Source organism: Apostichopus japonicus, chromosome 17 (genome assembly GCF_037975245.1).
Source record: "Apostichopus japonicus isolate 1M-3 chromosome 17, ASM3797524v1, whole genome shotgun sequence".
Classification (NCBI taxonomy): Eukaryota; Metazoa; Echinodermata; class Holothuroidea; order Aspidochirotida; family Stichopodidae; genus Apostichopus; species Apostichopus japonicus.
This window is the reverse complement of record NC_092577.1, coordinates 30,764,467-30,783,625: the sequence shown is the minus strand read 5'-3', so window position 1 is coordinate 30,783,625 and position 19,159 is coordinate 30,764,467. Positions and strand designations below refer to the sequence as shown.

At 37.4% G+C, this 19,159-nt stretch overlaps 2 protein-coding genes across 3 annotated transcripts in view; one reads left to right on the top strand and one right to left on the bottom strand.

Annotated features, from left to right (window-relative positions):
- Window positions 1-15,819, top strand: part of LOC139984706 (nose resistant to fluoxetine protein 6-like) — a 42,156-nt gene extending 26,337 nt beyond the window's left edge. The window contains exons 10-14 of the mRNA XM_071998720.1: window positions 9,596-9,709; window positions 10,555-10,702; window positions 11,306-11,492; window positions 12,218-12,360; window positions 12,876-15,819. Coding sequence (XP_071854821.1) covers window positions 9,596-9,709; window positions 10,555-10,702; window positions 11,306-11,492; window positions 12,218-12,360; window positions 12,876-12,992 — 709 coding nt within the window. The 3' untranslated portion in view covers window positions 12,993-15,819. The remainder of the gene's footprint in view (window positions 1-9,595; window positions 9,710-10,554; window positions 10,703-11,305; window positions 11,493-12,217; window positions 12,361-12,875) is intronic.
- On the bottom strand, window positions 858-8,694 carry LOC139984708 (uncharacterized). Of its 2 annotated transcripts, none has more exons than XM_071998725.1 (4): window positions 8,452-8,694; window positions 7,224-7,367; window positions 5,616-6,446; window positions 858-4,219 (listed from the first exon to the last, which is right to left on the bottom strand). In XM_071998725.1, the coding sequence occupies exons 1-4, from the start codon at window positions 8,645-8,647 to the stop codon at window positions 4,086-4,088; spliced, it is 1,305 nt and encodes a 434-aa protein (XP_071854826.1). In that variant the 5' UTR covers window positions 8,648-8,694; the 3' UTR covers window positions 858-4,085. The 2 variants fall into 2 exon arrangements, with proteins under 2 accessions (XP_071854826.1, XP_071854827.1); XM_071998726.1 differs by having other exon boundaries at window positions 858-1,448.
- Window positions 15,820-19,159: the final 3,340 nt, after the last annotated feature.

The window sequence follows — 19,159 nt, the reverse complement described above, 5'->3', positions numbered from 1 at the left end:
CCCCTCCCCTTTGGAATTCTTTGGCATTTCCAGGTGGCCTCAGATGCAATTTGGTGCAATGTAGCACACTTCAACACCCACTCCATTTTGTAAATAACTTTGCATTTTCACCTGGCCTTTTGGTGCAATTTGGTGCTCCAAATGAGATTTTTTTTCTCATTTGTAATTGAAAAAGGGGTTTTCTGACTGGCAAAGCGGGGGGGGGGGCGGAATGATACTTCCGCCCCTCCATATTTTCACTGGGGGCTGGCGCCCCCAGCCCCCCGGTTCCTACGCCCTTGCAACTTTCAAAGTGGAGAAAATTACCCTTTGAAACAGCTTAGGTTCATCAGTTACAGTGACTGGACCTATGAAGCCTAACGCAAAGACTCCTCAGATGCGACATAAAACTCAAAGGGGGAAAAGGTTTTGTTTCAATCACATTGAAAAGAAATATAGCGGCATGTTCAAGAAAAGTAGAACGATTATGAGATCTTCCGACCAAAATGTCTATTGGCTGAAAAATTATGAATACTAATTAGCAAATTGCTCCAAATAGCCATTTACAACTGAAAGGGACAATTTCCCATTTAAGCTCTATTTCCATGCGTGGCGCCAAGAACAGATCACATAGCGGCTGAAATTCTCTTGAAGAGTCCATACTTTAAATGATTTCTTAGCTTGCTCTTTATAATGGTGCGTAAGAAAGTGAGTGATGACGTTAAATCTAGGGAGAAACTCCATGCAGGGTAACTATAGAAGGAACTTGAAAGGAGTTTCAGAGAGTACAAGTCAATATATATCATATTATTAAATGACATCACAATAACAACTCCTTGCTTATACTATGTAAACAACATTATACGTGAACATTCGGGAAGTTTTCACAACGTTTTATACAAAGTTATTTCGTTGTCAGAAATTTAATTTAATTTTGCAGAAAGTGTTGTAAACACATAATACCATTTTGACAAACGTTACGACAACGTTATAAAATAATGTTATTAAACGTTAAATGTTGAGTCGCTAGAATAGCAGGTTAACATTTTCACAACTTTTGATATAACATTATTTCAATGTCAGCACAATGTTTTTAAAATGTTCCATAAAAAGTTGTAAAGATGTTATAGTAATGTTTTAACAAATGTTATAACGTTACAGAAAATGTCATGACATCTAAAAGCATTTCGAAAACTTCTGTGAGTACTTTAGACGGGTTATTCGAGTTGCGAATGTAATGAAACATGAGATTCAGAATGGTTGGCACTGTCTGGTGCTTTCAATACTGTCAGAAAAGAGTTAATAATACTAGAATGCTTTCTGTACTGTCAATTTATTGTAAAAAGGCACATATCATGACATTGTCAGAGAAAGCACATGTAATAGAAAACAATCATCACTCTGAAGATCCACCATCTTCTTCTAAGGAAGTTCTTTTCCTCTTCTGTGCCAAAGAAGTTTGCATGTCTCTATTCGGAACCAAGAAAAACAAAACATGCTTGATCATAGAGTAACACACTGTGAATGTGGATTGTATATTTGGTGTGACTTCAAACATTACATGCCATATTTGTAAGGCTTTCTTCATACAATGACATAGTACTTAAGCACTGGTCATGCAACTGAAACGGTGATAGTGGGAAACACATTCACTTGATCCCAGATGACCTTTGACTTAAGCCAAAGACAAAAGGGGTCTACTTAATATGGAGCGTTCAAAAACCCCATGTATGAAATCTGTCAATTTACTTTTTATTTGTTTTGGGAAATTTGTCAAAGTGTTTGCATTTCTTGCAATACCATGTTTTAGTCCTTCACACATTTGGAACTCTTTTAACCTAATATTACCTTTCAACTCCAATATCCACAATGCAAAAATGCATTTGATCACTGTTGACCCTAGATGATCTTTAACCTCGACCAACATCAATAGGGTGTTCCTTCAAATAACACGGTACACTATATGCCAAGTACGAGACATGTCAAGACTTGTCAATGTTACCCTTCCTACGATGCGGTGTTTACAAGATGTACACACTTTGACCTGTGTTGACTCTAGATGATTTCTGACCTCCACCAGCATCACCAGGGTTCTTCTATGTTTGAACATGTTATATTTCAACAATGGAAATAGGCTATGAAGATTTTCAAACTAAAATATATGTCTGTAATTGTTCAAGGCTTAAAACTAAGTCAAAGTACACAAAGGAACTCCCTCCCCCACCCCAACACCCCAACACGGGACGCAACATCTTAAAAATTGTTTGCGTCGGCTCAGTTTAACTTGCGTCTAGGCTGGTGTCCTACATGAAAACCTGCACTTTAAAATACCTGCTCTTCAGGAACGCGCAATACTTAAATATATAGTGACCCTGACAATACGCTGGCTTGTGCGTAAGGGAAGTGTGTAGTGGTATGCCTATAATGTGTACAAAAAACATTTAATGATGAAACCTTTAATTAATATGCAATAACAATATGATTAACAAATGGCGAAGCGAGAAATTTAACCGTAGACTAATTACAATATATGCAGGCCTGGACGGCATACAAGGCACACTGCTGTACGGTATACAACTAAAGTGTGTATGATAATGTTATAGGCTATCTATGCTGTGAATTGTCGGAAATCAAGTAAAAACGGGTGTCTAGACATAATACCAGCATAAAAATACGGCACTAGTCAACTGTTTTAAGTTAACCATTAAATGTTGCGCGCATTTGCCGTGAATGTCGAAATCAAGTAAAACGACTACATCTATACATAATGCCAGTATAAAAATACTGCACCTGTCAAATGATTTAAGTGAACCACTAAATTCTGCATGCATATGCCATATGTCGTAAATCAAGTCAAACGAGTGTCTAGACATAATGCCAGCATAAAAATACTGCACTTTTCAACAGATTTAATTGAACCATAAAAGGAATAGCGAAGGTAGGGATCATATTTAAAAAAATATATAATAAAACACCCTCCTGAAATTTGTTGTACAAACAGAGTGGTACTAAATCTCTTGTAAAAACAAATGATCAGATTTTTTCAACATGACACTTTTGAGATATTAGCTGTTAAACATGACCTCGTTTTGTACAGAGCAACTTTACAACCTTATTAATTAATATTGAGAAAAGCTAAAACCCTGAAATTTGGTAAGTTGTACAAACTGTATGTTTATAATGAAAGTAAAAAACCCTCACAGTTCTCACATGGTTATGTTGTCGCAAAAATGGCTTCAAAAACCTTTCCTTATGCTGAATCACAGAACAAAATAGCAACTTTAGAGCTGCACAACTTTCAAACATATAATTTACTGGAAGCATTGTAATCATTATTTTGCATTGTTTGCACTGGACATAATAAACACCCTAATTAAAAACGTTATTACTTCACCATGGGCTTTATTTGCCTGTTAGGATTTTATATAAGGTACTGGTAATGTGCTGAAGTTACAAACAGACCCCAAAAAACAGGTTACTCTTTATTTAGTACTTTCTTCAAATGATATATCTTTTTTTTTTAATAACATTTTCATAATAATTTTACAACATCAAGCGTAATGTTTTGCTGAAAATATTTTAATAACATCATCAAATCTTTCAAGTCTTAATAAAAACACTTTGATGATGTTATAATAATGTTATGACATTCTGAACAAAATCAGCGATATTTTGATCAAATGAAAGGCTTTCCCCTGCAGGTAGCTGTGTTGAATTGAAACTGCTACATATTTTCAATTTTTTAAGCTTTTTCAATGCCTTCCTCTGAACGTTTTCAGAACATTTGTGGGAAATATTTCATAAAAAAATGTTAGGAATATGTTATTAAAACGTTTTCATGTTTTAATATGATCTCTACAAAATGTTATATAAACGATTTACAATAACATTTTTTTGTAATAATATTTCTATGCCATTCTCAAAATGTTATAAAAACGTTATGTGTTTGTTGGGCTAGATAGATGTAATATAGGTATGTACACTACCCATAGGATTTTTGTTGTTATATTCTGTCTGTCGTTGGTAGGCTTTGCCCTCTTGACCTATAGAGGAAAGCCATGGCCTCTCACGAATTCAATCATGCCTACACGACACCCACTATTTGTTTACTGACATTCCTTCGTGGTTCCACCCAGCTTGTATATGAATATCAAAAACCCTAATGGAATTTCTACAATATTTAAGAAAATAATGAAACCAAAAATTACGAAGTATGATCCAAAAGAGTCCAGGAACGCACCTGTAAAAAGAAGAGATACAGTCAATCTGGTTAGACTTTAATAGTCACAATACGTTTTTGCTGATGAATTACGGAAAACAAACTTCCGAAGCAGATTCAATGTTTCTTATTCTAAATGCACTCTTACCAGGTAAGTTTAATTGAGAAAACTGTCGCAATCAAAAGAAATAAAATACTTCTGCTGCCATTATGGTGCGAAAAATTTACCGTTAAATCACTACAACCTCCCATATCAGCATGTTCATTACAAAAATGTAACCTTTATATACTCGTATCGTCCACTCGTAAGACCTAGGCCTAACGGTCGTAAACAAAACAGAGAGATTTGATTGGCGCATGATCTGTTGGGCGGGACTTGCAAATTTTGAGTGAAGATCTGGCGAAATTTATTCGGCTCAAAATGTTTAACGACAGATAACTCAATAAAAATAATGATTATTAATATGAAAATAGCGTAGAACGGTGTTATTTTCACTGAGCTTTTAGGGCTGTTAGCTGGAAAGGTCGAAGTTAAAATTTGGCAAACACTCATTGAGACTTTAAAGACTAGGTTCAGTTTATGTTTGACCAAAAGGAAATATAAATCATGTTTTCATCTTTATAAAACCTTATGTTGTAAACATTATGTGTAAAGATTAAAACACCAACTTTCATTCATTTCAAAATATAACCATTCATGTTATGTTGACATAACGAATCCTCGTGTTTCTACATCAACTGTTACCATCATGTCCGATCACAATCCGTGTTATTTTTGCCGTTATGATCTAACGCTCGCTCATCATCATTGTATTATAATAGAGACAATGTGGACATACTTTTGGTAAACTGTATTGTAAAAGGCACATACTGTGGACATCGGCTGACTGGCATACATTCCATTGTAAAAGACACAATGTGGACATATAAGCATACACTGTATTGTTATGAGAGACAAAACGTGGTCTTATGTAGACATAGTGGCATACATTATATCGTAAGAGGCTCAATTTTGGTCTTATGTGGATGTACTGGTGCACAAATGTATTACAAGAGGAACAATGGGTTTTGATGCATGTGGACATACTATCGGTACACATCCGTTGCATTGAAGAGGCACAATGTGGTATCATGCGGATACAGCTGTATACACCATGTCCATCATGTATACTTATACAGATTGGTGTTACAATGATTCCACGGTGTATTGGATATGTAATATAACGTACATATTCCCTATGATGAGAGCTTCCCTTCAGAAAATATATATGGGCCTATTACTGTATGTGGCTACTCTTTACATCTACCTCAGATGTGAAACTCCTTTTCTAGAGATTGAGTGTTAATTCGTAATCTAATAAGTTCTCTCGATCTGGGAGGGTGTTCCGCGTATCAACTTTACGGTATATTACCTTACCTGATATAATCCCACCAAGTTGCATAGCCAATCCGTTACAGACGAATAAGACAGCCATGCCTTGCCTGATGTGTCGCTCGCACAAATGATCTGGTACTGTTCCGCCAAGAGCACCGTCTGCGTACGCCAATGTGAACCCACAGCAAAACGAGGACAATGCAAGTCCCCAGAAAGTATGAGAGACAAGGTATCCCGAAAAGGACGAAGCACAAGTAATGGCGGGAACAACGATCGCTGCTATAGTGTTCATGCGGTTGTACCAGAAAACGACCAACACCACTATCTTACCAAGGAACCCACCAACTCCTCCAATTGCTGATAGAAGTACCGCAACCTCTGATGGGAATCCTTTAGATCTTCCAAAAGGGACCAAAAAAATTGCCCAAGTAGCAAATGTTAAACTAAAGAACGCCTGTATTACCACAAATGGTACAAATTGTGGATGTTCATAGAAGAGTGCTCCACTGCAAAGTTCGACATGGGTGTGCTTACTTTTCTCTCTGCTATTGTCAATACTGTTTGAATCGTCTTCCTGGTTCGTCGTCTGAGCGTCCTCTTTCTTTTGCTTGTTACCAGGAATTTTCGCAATTCCTTTCTTGGGTTTCATCAACAGCCCTGATAACACAGTGTTCCATGACACTGCGCCCATCAGTAGGTATGACCCGAACAGACCATAACGTCTGCGAAAGTTATCCACCAAAATTGGAATAACGACTATTCCTAAGTATGTGAAGAGCTCCCTCACTGAGTAGGCCGTAGGGAATGTTTCCGCGTCGAAGTGTTCCAAGAATGACATATAGAGAGAAAAGTAAAGTAACCCTTCTCCTACAGCTGGAAAATTGAGAGGTATTACGAAATATTTTAAGGTGGAATAACTCATACATGCATGGTATCTATAAAAAATATCAGGGATATTGTAACTTTCAACACCTCCATTTTCACTTGCTAATTACAACGCTTTTATGTCGCGTCGGACAAGCTCTTTTTTCTTTGGTTTACCTTAGTTCCCCCACCTGACTGATTGTCAATTGAACATTAAAATTGTAGGTGAAGGAAATAGCGCTATAAGATGAAATAAATCAATAATTTAGCAGAGGTACAAATGTCATTTTCGTGCATTTTCACGTAAAATAGACGTACATGATGCAAATTGCTCTAAAGCGAAGGCTTAAGTGTTCAATTTGTATGGGCGCCATACACATGTGATGCATTATGTATGTGGTTCTCAAGCCACTCGAGATTATAGTATTTCCTGTTTTGCAATGAAAATCTAACTCCTGCCACGGCGTGGTCATTGCCAGTGGTTGGTTGGCAGGGAAGCAGTACTGGCTCTCTAATATAAATTGACAGCCGGCGACCTAACATATTGTGTGTTTCTTCTAATTTATGAAACCGGAGAAGTGAGAGGAGGTTTGCAAGATGCCGCCACGGTGATTTCAAAACATATCACGGTTACCTCGTATCCAGCGAGCATGAAGATTAATGTCACATTATACGAGTTAGGGAGTTCAATGGGACAGACGGAAGTTTAGTCAATCGTGCACGGAATGCTTATAAATATTTTACTTTATATGAATATTTATTTATTTTGTATGCATATTGTTTCACCTGTAACTCCCGTAAAGAGGAACAGTTGAAAGCTGGTTCGGCAAAGCAATCCAATCAAGACGAATCCAAGACCAAATAGGAAGCCACCGGACACACCTAAAGTTTTGTTTTGGAGACCTCCGAGAAGAGCTCCTACAATCCCCGCTGTAATGATAAGCAGATAAATAAATAATTCATTATCGGATCATCCATAACAATTATTGATAATCTTTAATTATGCACCGATTGATTCGTCATGCGTTGCATGATATGTTAAGTTACATTCTCCTCGATGCTATACACCTAAGGGAACAAAAGTTCGTCGACGGTAGGCTGAGACTCTTGCCTTCTAATTTGTAAGATGTAAAAGGCACATTTGAAGACTGATTTTTCATTTTGGTGGTGTGTTTTTGTTTTTACTCTCTTAATTTAACAGAGTGAGAAGACACTCAAGTTAAGAGTGTCATGAATGATGATCAATCTTTATGGGAGTGAAAATTACGTTTATCAAAGAGTGACTACTTGTCAATTTAATTTTCAAAGCTATTCTGCTGAACGGTCATCCTGGGCTTTTTGTCTTCGTGTACCGAAGTCAAATCGCAGCGAATCGAATGAAAACGGCTAGTAAAGCTGTACTCATATATATATCGTTAAACTTCTTTAATATGTTTTTCTGGTGACAAACAATGTCAAATATATTACTAGATATACCAAGATTACAAGATACAAATGTTACAAAATATCACAAACTTTGAAAATTCCATATTGTCACGATACAACATGCTATGAAGATATGGTTTTCACCCAAGATTAAGAAAATATCCGGCAATTTTTTTTCAAGACTTTAGTCATCAGAATATCCTTTCAATTAGTTCTCAATGAATATTGCGAATCAGAGAGATTTTCTAACTTTAAAGGTAGGCTACGCTTTCAGAACACATAACGGGGAGTTCCAATGCTTCACGCAAAACCCGCTAGGCAGAAATCTACCAGAGAAAGGGGAGAACAATTCCTGACAGTTATTGGCTGTAGGTATTGCAGCGTTAACGGTTACGCTGGGTCAGTTTCGGAACCACGCTTTTTTTTTTGTCTTGCTTGTTTATGAATCAGCAATTACGTTTGGGTTGCGCTAAGAGACTGGCCAGGATTCTGTTATCGCAGATCCTGTGCCTTAGTCATTCGACCTCAACATTCTCACAGAGTTCATATAGTTAATAAATAGTAAATAAATTGTAATTTTCACTCTTACCAACAATAAATGAAACTGAGTCTTTAAAAGTGAGCACCCATCCAGCATACATGTATGACGTTTTGTATTCTTCCACGATGTCATCAAATAAAACACCGAATGCTTTAAATGATCCACTCTGTAAGAAAACAGCTATCATTCCAGCAAGTAACACTCCAAATGAATTCAACAGCTTTGCCACTTTGCCTTGCGTCATGTCTGGAAATTTGAATGTAAGACGAATATGGTTGGAGTTAAGTGGGATAAAGTTAATGGTATATATATAGATATACATATGTTTATGTATTCATGTGTATATAAGTCAAAAGAATATGTATTCATGCATGAATTAATTGTTACATGGGACTTGAGCGCATAACTACGGTGCTCCCGATGGGACACATTGGAATATTTTCTTGTAGATTTGACTTGACTTTTCGTTTTCCGAAGGAAATTTGATCATTTTCAGAAGAAAGTAATTTCTTAAAGAAAATGCTTTTGTTCAATACAAATCGGCGTAGTTGATACATGTATCCGAGTAAGCCTATTAAAGTCTATCGTGTGCCGTTTGTGCTAACTCAATTGCTGTGGTGGTTATGTCCTTTCACAAGATATTGTTTCACAGACTAGGTCCGATGCAAGTCATTATGTCGTTCCACAGCATTTCTAACCGTTCACAATTACATCACTGTAACGTATAATGTACACCGGTGTTATACCGACAGCAACATATGAACCATTGAATTCTTGCTACCTCGCCGCACTCGTCTATACTTAGGGCCAACGGAAAATGCTTTTATTTTCTGTTTTTAGATATTGTTCTCGTTTACCAAAAAGCAACTTTCCTCGGAAAACCAAATATTTTCTTCTGTATTTTTGTTTTCGTTTTAACAAATTACGTTATGGGGAGGTGGTTTAATAAATACCATTCTTCAGCCCGGTTCCCAAGCCTCTGTAAATGAGTTTTGTCATTGTTTGATTGTTCGCGTGCGTTTAAACTCTGTCCAATATATGGCGTCACGAATACATTAAATGTATTGAAGCTTTTAGTATACTCGCCCTTGAAGTCACCAATGATAGGACACACTGAGCCTACATTAAAAGGGCAAGATTTAGTCGCTTTTTCTATCATTACAACTAATGAAGAATCTTTTTGTATCTACAGACCGAATCTGAAGAAAATTGGAATCGGCAGTGTGGTTGGCATTGCAATGATGTCATGTTTGATAACCACCATTTTGTCTGGTTACTGGGGCTATCCTTTGGGGAATTACCCTATGTAAGTGTCAGCATTTCGTCATCTTTTCGTTTATGTATAAAGGTCACCGGTACTGAAAGTGATCCGAATTCAAACGACCATCTCGTTGTTATTGGAATTTAAACGGCCACCTTATTGATATTTAGAAATCAAAGGGTCATCTCATTGATAACTGGAATTTAGACCGCCATCTCATCGGTAATTGCTAATTAAAAAGCCATCTCATTAATTGCAATTTAAACGAACATCTCGAGCATTGATAACTGGAATTTAAACGGCCATCTCATTGATATTTAGAAATCAAATGGTCATCTCATTGATAACTAATTGCTAATCAATAGGCTATCTCAATGATAATAAGAAATCTATGTACATCTCATTGATAATTGGAATTTCAACGAACATCTCGAACATTGATATAACTGGAATTTAAACGGTAATTTCATTGATATTTAGAAATCACACGGTCATCTCATTAATAATTGGAATTCAAATGGCAATCTCATTGATAATTGAAAGATGACATTTGCATTAATTGGAAGTCAAGTGGCAGTCACTTTGATAACTGGAAATGAAATGACCATCTCATTAATAATTTGAAATCAAATGGTCATTGATAATTGGAATTTAAACGGCCATCTCATAGATAAATGAATATCAAATCGCCTCTCATTGATAATTTCGAGAAATGAAAAGAACATTTCAATAATTAGAAGTGAAAATTCTCAATAAGAATTAGACATCAAATGGTCATCTCATTTATAACTGGAAATCAGTCGGCCATCTTTTTCATAAGTAGAATTCAACACTTAATGCAGACGAATTAGAGACTATTCGTGTGACTTCTTTGATTTTTTTCTTGTTAGACCTTACAACAATCGAACTGCATCTTACCCACCGGACGCGGACAGGACTTATGCTAAGCCTTGGTGTCGTATTCAAGCTTATATGGTGGGAGTCTTTGTGGGTTATGCTCTCTATAATATCAAAGATCAGAAGATGAAGATCCCACTGGTAAATTTGGAAAATGATCTCTCTCTCTCTCTACCTACCTCTCCACCTACCTCTTCACCTACCTCCACCTCTCTCTCAACCTCTCTCAACCTCTCTCTCTCGATTCTCCCAAAACCTGTTCGGTCAGTTTGCTATAGGTTGCGAACGGTCACAAACAAGGCAGTTAGTGACGTTGCCTTGCTTCTCCCCACAATCCGACTCACCATTAAATGGGCTTTTGTGTCCATGTTGAAGGATTTGGAGATTTACGATTTTTTGTTTGTTTGTTCCAACATGTTATTTAGAAGCTTGAGCACGAAGAGGAATCATGGTGACACTAAAGTTGGTGTCAGAACAGTGAAAGTCTTGCCAATAGTTTCACGTATCCAAAGGTCATCAGATCTATCGCAAACGTCGTTCAAAGAACCTGAATAAGAACATCAAACATAACGTCAAACATTATCAAAACTGTTCCTCATCCCCTATTTCCTATAGTCCCCTTCCATCACGGCTTTTGGCCAATTGATGAACACATTGTTACTTGACTTACAGTGTCACAGTTCTCAGTCACTTGTCACAAAATTTACATTAATTGTGTTTTCTTCTTTTTCTTTTCCTCTTCAGGTATGGAACATCTTCGGCTGGTGTCTGTCGTTCGCTGTCATCTTTGTTTTGATTTTCGCAATGTACTGGTCAAGCGAAACCGACCCACTGCCCAATTGGTTTGCCGCCATTTGGTTCGGTTTTAATAGGTTCCTGTTTTCTGCCTGTATTGGATGGGTTACGTTCTCTTGTGTCACAGGCAATGGCGGTAAGTTACTTAATTAAGACATTGGCACGAACAAAATTGTGATAACACGATGATATACATACGACACAGACTACTCAAAGTATATGGCAAGGGCGGAGCTGTGGAAAGACGCTGACCTCCCCCATCTGAACAGTGTTTGGAGTAACTGAAATCAGCTACAAACATAATTTTGTTCAAGACAAGGTATCCAGCGGGAAAATATTCGCACACTTCATTTTTGATCGATGTTTTCTGTGTACCGCTATTTCGGTTTTAATACTTTTCGGCCTTTACCGATAATTATCTCACAGACTGACACCCTCCTCTGAGACATCCTGGATCTGCCACTGAATTGAGTCAAAAGGATATTGTCGAGTATCTTACGTAAATTTTGCGGAATGCAATAGTATGTTGTGGCACTTTTGTATGAATGAAAAATTTGGAAAAATAACTGTGAGATGGTGGAGACTGCAAAACCTTGAACAACTGGAGACCAGCTAGTTTTTGTATATGTGGTATTATATACTTCATTGAGTGAAAGCTCAAGGAGGGGGCGGTCGCCCCTTCGCTCCCCCCCCCCCCCGGCTAGGCGCTTGGACGTTTGTGTCATGAAACGACAACAGCTGACATGAAATCGCTCCACGACAGACATACAGAAAGAGTCAGGTAGTCGGCTATGCCGATGGGAGACTGGCAATTCTTTGGTAGTCAATTTTATTTTTTTTATTTTTTTTCCCTTTCACCAGGACCCATCAATTCTTTCCTTTCTTGGGGCTTCTGGCAGCCATTCAGTCGGTTGACATTTGGGGCCTACCTCATACATCCAATGGTGATATTTCTTTTCCTGCTAAACGAGAAGACCTCTTTCCACTGGACTATATATGAAACGGTAATTCGCTATTACCCTTAAGCAAATGAGCCCCCTCTTCAGCCGAGGAGAAGTTGAAAAACAGCATCAACCCTCCTCCCCATGCTCCTATATATAACGAATCTTACTTCCTCATTTCCCTCATGTTCAACATTCCTCCCGGCCACCTTCCCTCCCGCCACGTCTCCATAAAGATATAACAAAATGAGCATTTATGATATGATTTGGAAACAATATATTAACTGACATCACCATGACAATCATGTGAGCTGTGAGGGACATGCCTTGGCTTTCTCCGTAGAATATGCAAATCCTTTATTCACAGACGATGTTATCTGCAATACACATATGTTACTTTGAAATATCGGTCTACCCTTCCAAAAAGGCAGGAGCGGATAATCTGGCAAACATGAAATACCTTCTTTTTAACGTTACTAAGATGGTGGAGAAAGTCTTTCTTGGAATATTCGTATATTTGCCTATTTTTACCACTATTCTGTTGCTCATATAACATGTTTTCATCTTTCAATCCATAGGGCTACTTCTTCATAGCCAACGCGGTTGTTTCATACGCATGCGCATTCGCCTTCTCACTTCTTATCGAGGGACCAACAATTGGACTAGAGAAAGCACTGCTGAAGAGATTCAAGTGATAAGCCATATATACTACCGGATAGTACGGATATGGAAAGAAGGATTCGATATGAAATCGTGGTACACTCTGAAAAGTAAATATTCTGGGAACATAGGATTCGATAAGAACCATGGTACACTCTCAAAAGTAAATGTTCTGGGAACATAGGATTCGATAAGAACCGTGGTACACTCTCAAAAGTAAATGTTCTGGGAACATAGGATTCGATAAGAACCATGGTACACTCTGAAAAGTAAATATTCTGGGAACATAGGATTCGATAAGAACCGTGGTACACTCTCAAAAGTAAATGTTCTGGGAACATAGGATTCGATAAGAACCATGGTACACTCTGAAAAGTAAATATTCTGGGAACATAGGATTCGATGAGAACCGTGGTACACTCTCAAAAGTAAATGTTCTGGGAACATAGGATTCGATAAGAACCATGGTACACTCTGAAAAGTAAATATTCTGGGAACATAGGATTCGATAAGAACCGTGGTACACTCTCAAAAGTAAATGTACTGGGAACATAGGGTTCGAAAGAGACCATGGTACACTATCAACAATAAATGTTCTGGTATATAGGTATCGATAAGGAACCATGGTACACTCTCAAATGTGAATGTTCTGAAAACTAGAATTCGATACCATGGTACTCTAAGAAGTAATTATGTTCTGGAATATAGGATTCGATATGGAACCATGGTACATTGTCAGAAGTAAGGGTTCTGGAATATAAAGGATTCGATATTAAGCCATGGTACACTCTCAGAAGAAAATATTATGGAAATACAGGGTTCCATAAGGAACGGTGCTACATTCTCAGAAGTAAATGTTCTGAAAAAAATACGATTTGATATGAAACCATGGTACTCTGAGAACTAAATGTTCTGGAATATAGAATTCGTTAATAAACCATGGTACACTCTCAAAAGTACATGTTCTGAAAAATAGGATTCGATATGAAACCATGGTACTCTCAGAAGTAAATGTTCTTTAATATAGAATTCGTTAATAAACCATGGTACACTGTCAGAAGTAAAGGTTCTGTGATATAGGATTCGATATGAAACCATGGTACTCTTAGAATTTAATGTTCTGGAATATAGGATTCGAAAAGGAAGCATGTTACACTGTGAGAAGTAAAGGTTCTGGAATAATTATTCGATATGAAACCATGGTACTCTTAGAATTAAATGTTCTGGAATGTTGGATTCTATAAGTAACCATGGTTCTCTATTAGGTGTCGTGAACTGTACTATCGTGTTCGATTAGACAAGAAGTATAGTGAATGGTTGTTTGTTGGATTAGATAAGCTATATAATGGCTAAGTCGTTATTTCGATTGCAAGATTCGAACCACAGTAAACATAAACCATGGTAGAATAAGAAGAGTAAATGACCTGGAATATTCGATTCGATAGGGTACCAAGGTTTGCTACCAGAAGTATTGAGTCGTAATACATGATTCGATAAGATGTAAAGGAACTGGAGTAGAAGGTCCTGATTATATAATTATTATATAACCTTGCATCACGCTGCAGTTGGAACATGTGAAGATACGTATGATTAAAGTGACATCTATATGCTATGCTATTCTGTGCCCGTGTGGTATCGTGTTGTATCAAGCTCTACTTAGCCATGCCATACCATGTTATCGTTTCATGGAAGCAACGCAAACATCCGTTCACTTTTCTTTTCTTTTTTAAGTTTATGTTAATTATTTTATGCTTGGATATTTTTGCTGCGATTGTAACGACAGCTCTGATTCATTTTGTCATGAAAAATAAGGAAAGTACGTGAAACACAATGCTGTGGTACTTATATAAAGGTACAAAGATAACATCACGTACACATATATCTATTAAGTTCAATGTTACATGTGATTCCCCTGTATACCCTTTGAAGCTCAACAAAAGCGAAGACAGAGATCACTTGTGCCCAAACAAACGAATCCGAGTTATAGCCTTGTTCTACTCTTTCCAATTGTAGGACAACTTTTATTTAATTAAGTTGTTTTTTAATGTTTGATAGAAAATATTGATATAGTTTACAGTATTCATTGATGCACCATCTCTCACCATTCGTTTAGGAATTTCAGTCGAGAAACGACTTATGTTATATATTTGAGGGGGGGGGTCAGTGTAGAGAGGTAGAGAGGCGATGAAATACCCCTTACCCCACCCCCCCCCACACACACACCACCCCCAAAGTGGAAATTGTATTTCACTTAAGGAAATGCCATTTCATTTAAGTAGAAGTCCATTTTACTTAAGTAGAAATTGGACAATATTGGCCTCTATTTTTCTTAAGTCGAATTCAATTCGATTTAAGTAAATTCCAAAATCAACTCCTAGAAGCTCCTCGTTTAAGACGCGTATAACTTGTCACCTTTGAACCCAAATAAAAACTTCCTTACATACAACACCTACATTAACGATAACAGTATAAGGGAACCTGTCCAAACAATAACAGTTTGACCATCTAGAAGATACAAAACACGTGACCAATTAACACCACGAAGAGAATAGTCTCAGTACAAGGGGGCTTAATAAGGCCATAGAAAAATATAAGTGTCCCAAAATTGTGACTTTTTAATCTCAAAATTTGGATTTTTTAACTCAATTTCTTTTCTATGTCTCCATTAGGCCACCGTACTGTACCTACTGAAACCTACCCCCGTTCTGACAGCGTTATTCTGAAAAATAGATTGCGTTTATCTTAAAAGTACCCACATATATCAATCATTTAGCTATGAGTAATCTATATTGGAAAATGTTATGACTGTCTTTCATTTCATATTCCATCCAACCGAGAAAAATAAAAGGAATAGTACCGATACGAATTCTTTATTGCCTGTTCTTCACTTCGTTTTTAAATTTTGTTCAGTTGAAGTTTTACTTGTTTTTTTGCCTTTTTTCCATCCTCCATCGAGAGGTAAGCTGAGATTGAGCTGGGAAGAAGTATATAGGCCCAACAAAATGTTGCGATGAATCTTGTGGGTTTATTGAATTATAGCCTGGTGGGAGAAAGGTTTAGAAAGATATGTCCGGAAACGCAACAGCTTGCAATGAAATGCATGCTAGTAATGGCGACAGATAGATTATTAACAATGGAGAAGAATTTTTTTAATGTTTCAACTCTTTGAAAGGTATTAATGCGATAAAAGAGAAGCAAGCAGGGAAGAAGAGGCAACATTACAAAGGTTAACAGAGAATGCGGGTTAAGCCTTTAGTAATATCTGAACGGATTTTTACACACAACAAAATTGCCATGGGAAATTTATAGATGTGAGCAGCTAATTGGTACAATCTTCTGATGGCTAACTGTCCTTTCATGAACTCAGTCTAGATATATGCAGTATTTTCTTACTATGCAGGTAACAATTAGCAGCAGTGGGTATAAATTTGTCGGTAATTTTTTAATAGTAGCCTACTTGTTTTGATACTAACTTATGATAAAATTCGGTTCTTTCGTCGGATCCGGTTCTGAAACTTTTGAAATATATATATTTATTTTATTCGGAGAAACTGAATAATTTTGCGATGTGTGAAAACATAACAATCTGTCAATCTGTTGCCCTGAGGTCGTTGGAGCATGTTAAGGATAGCGCTCTCTCTTAGAAATGCCTCCCAAAAACGAAGCATTGAATTCCAACTCTTGGCTTGGTCAATCTTCTATTTTCCCATTTTTTTCACAGAGATTTTGCTATATATTAGTATATTACACGTAGTAAACGTTCAGAAAGTTTTTTTTTTTTATTCGTTCATTTGTTGCTGTGTTTTCTTTCTTTCTTTTTTTCCCCTCATGAGTTTGTCCGGTTCTTTATTTATGTTTAGTATTGTTTCAAGATTCTTCTGATGACCTTTAAAGCTACACACGGATACTCTCCAGTCAGTATCTGTCAGAACTTATTCAGCATTACACACCCTCAGCCTAAATCTTACTATAGATACATGAATGTGTTCAAGTAAGTTGGCCTGACGTTTCGATCCTAGCAGGATCTTCTTCAAAGGCTAAATGACAAGTATACAGTAACAGAAGGGACAAAAACACGCACAGAATACAGACAGGTTAATGAGCATGGTGAACACAAAGAGATAGATGTAGCCTATGGGGATAATTACTATTTTGGAATTGGGTGTTGTGTGTGGGCGTGCAGGGGGGCCAAAAAAACCTGATTTATGATTTATGCAAAAAATAGAAATCATATAGACAAAAAGCCTTTCCCGGTCAGAAGATTACACGAAATTGGTGTTTTAGGGTGTCTTCTACTCCACGTCTAATTTTAATGTCGATGGGTGTTTCAGAGAGGACAAGAGAGTGGGCTGAAAAGAGGGGGTTTTCCAAATTGTGCACTTATAAAGAACACGTATTTCTATCGGGTCCTTTGGGACCACGTATCTCCCGAACGGAAGCAGATATGGACCTGGGAGTTGCAGATTTGGGCTCCTGAGCATCGATTACTCCCTGTTACGTCATTTGGGCGAAATCGATTTTGGGCCAGTTTTGGAAAACTGCAAATCAGGTTTTTGCCCCCCCCCCTGCACGCCCCACACAACACCCAATTCCAGAATAAACTTCAGATTCGTAATCAGCGTGTCGCGAACTACCAGAAAAGATACACATTTATCGCATTTGCGACAACAAGTTTTTTCATCTCAAGAAAAAGTAAGACCGAAAAACTTTTACGACGAACAAAGGTTTAAAATCTTTTGTTGTCCCTAAAAGTTTTTCGCTTTTCTATTGTTCCTCTGAAAAGTTGCAAACTGAGCGAAATAAAAGGGCGCTCGACGCATCTTGCCAGTGATACGTGATTTCAAAGCAGTCAAATCAAACCTTTGTTTGTCATCTTGAGTTTTATCTTGACATTTATGAATAAATGGGTCAAATTTTGACAAACATTTTGGCAAAAACTGCTTACGGTTTTTTTAGGTGAAAAACTTTTTGTCGCAAATGCGATAAATGTGTATCTTTTCTGGTAGTTCGCGACACGCTGATTACGAATCTGAAGTTAGTAGACAAGGGATGGAGAGAAGAAAGAAAAAAACCAACATGGGTAGAGGAGAGGTGGGAGATAAACAGTGGAGGGACAAAGAGAGGATTAAGGGAAGGGAATAAACTGGAGAAGGACAAAGACAGAAAGGTGTGGAGAAGAAAAGGTGGAAGAGAGCTATGAGAAGAGGAGTGATGGGGGGGGGGGGGGGGAACAAGGGAGGAGAAGAAAATTTAGTCATGTCCTTCCTGAATGTTGAAGGATAGAATGTCATTGTAGAATGAGAATGTCATTAAAATGACATATATAGATAAATGACACTGCACTGGATAGATGACACGTTAACCCGTAGCATTTTCATTTTCCGTTTCCATGACAATGCAGATTTCTAGCAACGAGAACCCAAAATTTGATGATTGTACTCACCAGTTTACTAGTAAAAGGAACCCGACGCAGATTTAACGGAGATTATAGAGAGGGATGACGGGGTGACGGAGGGGGGGGGGTGGATAAACCCATATAACGAGTACCGAAAATTATTTCAGTGCAGTGAAAAAATATGGGGTCTTAGTCACCCCAGCCTCCCCCCCCCCTCCATCCCTAAAGGGTAAACAAATCTTAAATTATTCTTTTAAGGCTTATATAGAAAATTGCCTCTCAAGCTCTCCAGTTTTCGCACCACGTGTAGATAGGTTCGTGCCCTTCTGTATATGCAAGCCACCAAGAGACGTGATTTTGCTAACATATTTTTAAAATGTTTTACTATTACTTTTTGGTTCTTTTCCCAAGATTCACTCTGTAACTGTGTCTGTCTGTCTGTCAACTTCTGTCTCATTGCAATCATACAGAAAGAGTTTTCATGTCCCAACATATTGTCAAATAACGATGATTGGGTACATAAGAACCAGCACAACGTTTATTCAACCACTGATCGGGTAAGTTATTTAATGATCTGTAATGATTTAAGGGGTATATAATTACCCCAATAATTAATAACCCCTCTTATTTATCGGGTAAATCATATAATTATTCTATCCCGTAAATAAGCAAGAACGATCGACCTTATTGAACCGACGATCGGAGCTCCCACAGATATAAATAAATACCGCCACTATTTAGAGGGAAATTCCCATACATACACGTGAACACGACAGTCAGAAAATTAAAATCAATAACAGATTTAGG

Excerpts from the sequence above, each read along its gene's own strand:
- LOC139984708 (XM_071998725.1), bottom strand. The coding sequence starts at position 8,647 with ATGACGCAAGGCAAAGTGGCAAAGCTGTTGAATTCATTTGGAGTGTTA. Across the intron at positions 7,368-8,451 it reads CTCAGTTTCATTTATTGTTG|CGGGGATTGTAGGAGCTCTT; the intron begins GTAAGAGTGAAA and ends TTATCATTACAG. Across the intron at positions 4,220-5,615 it reads ACTTGGTGGGATTATATCAG|GTGCGTTCCTGGACTCTTTT; the intron begins GTAAGGTAATAT and ends TTCTTTTTACAG.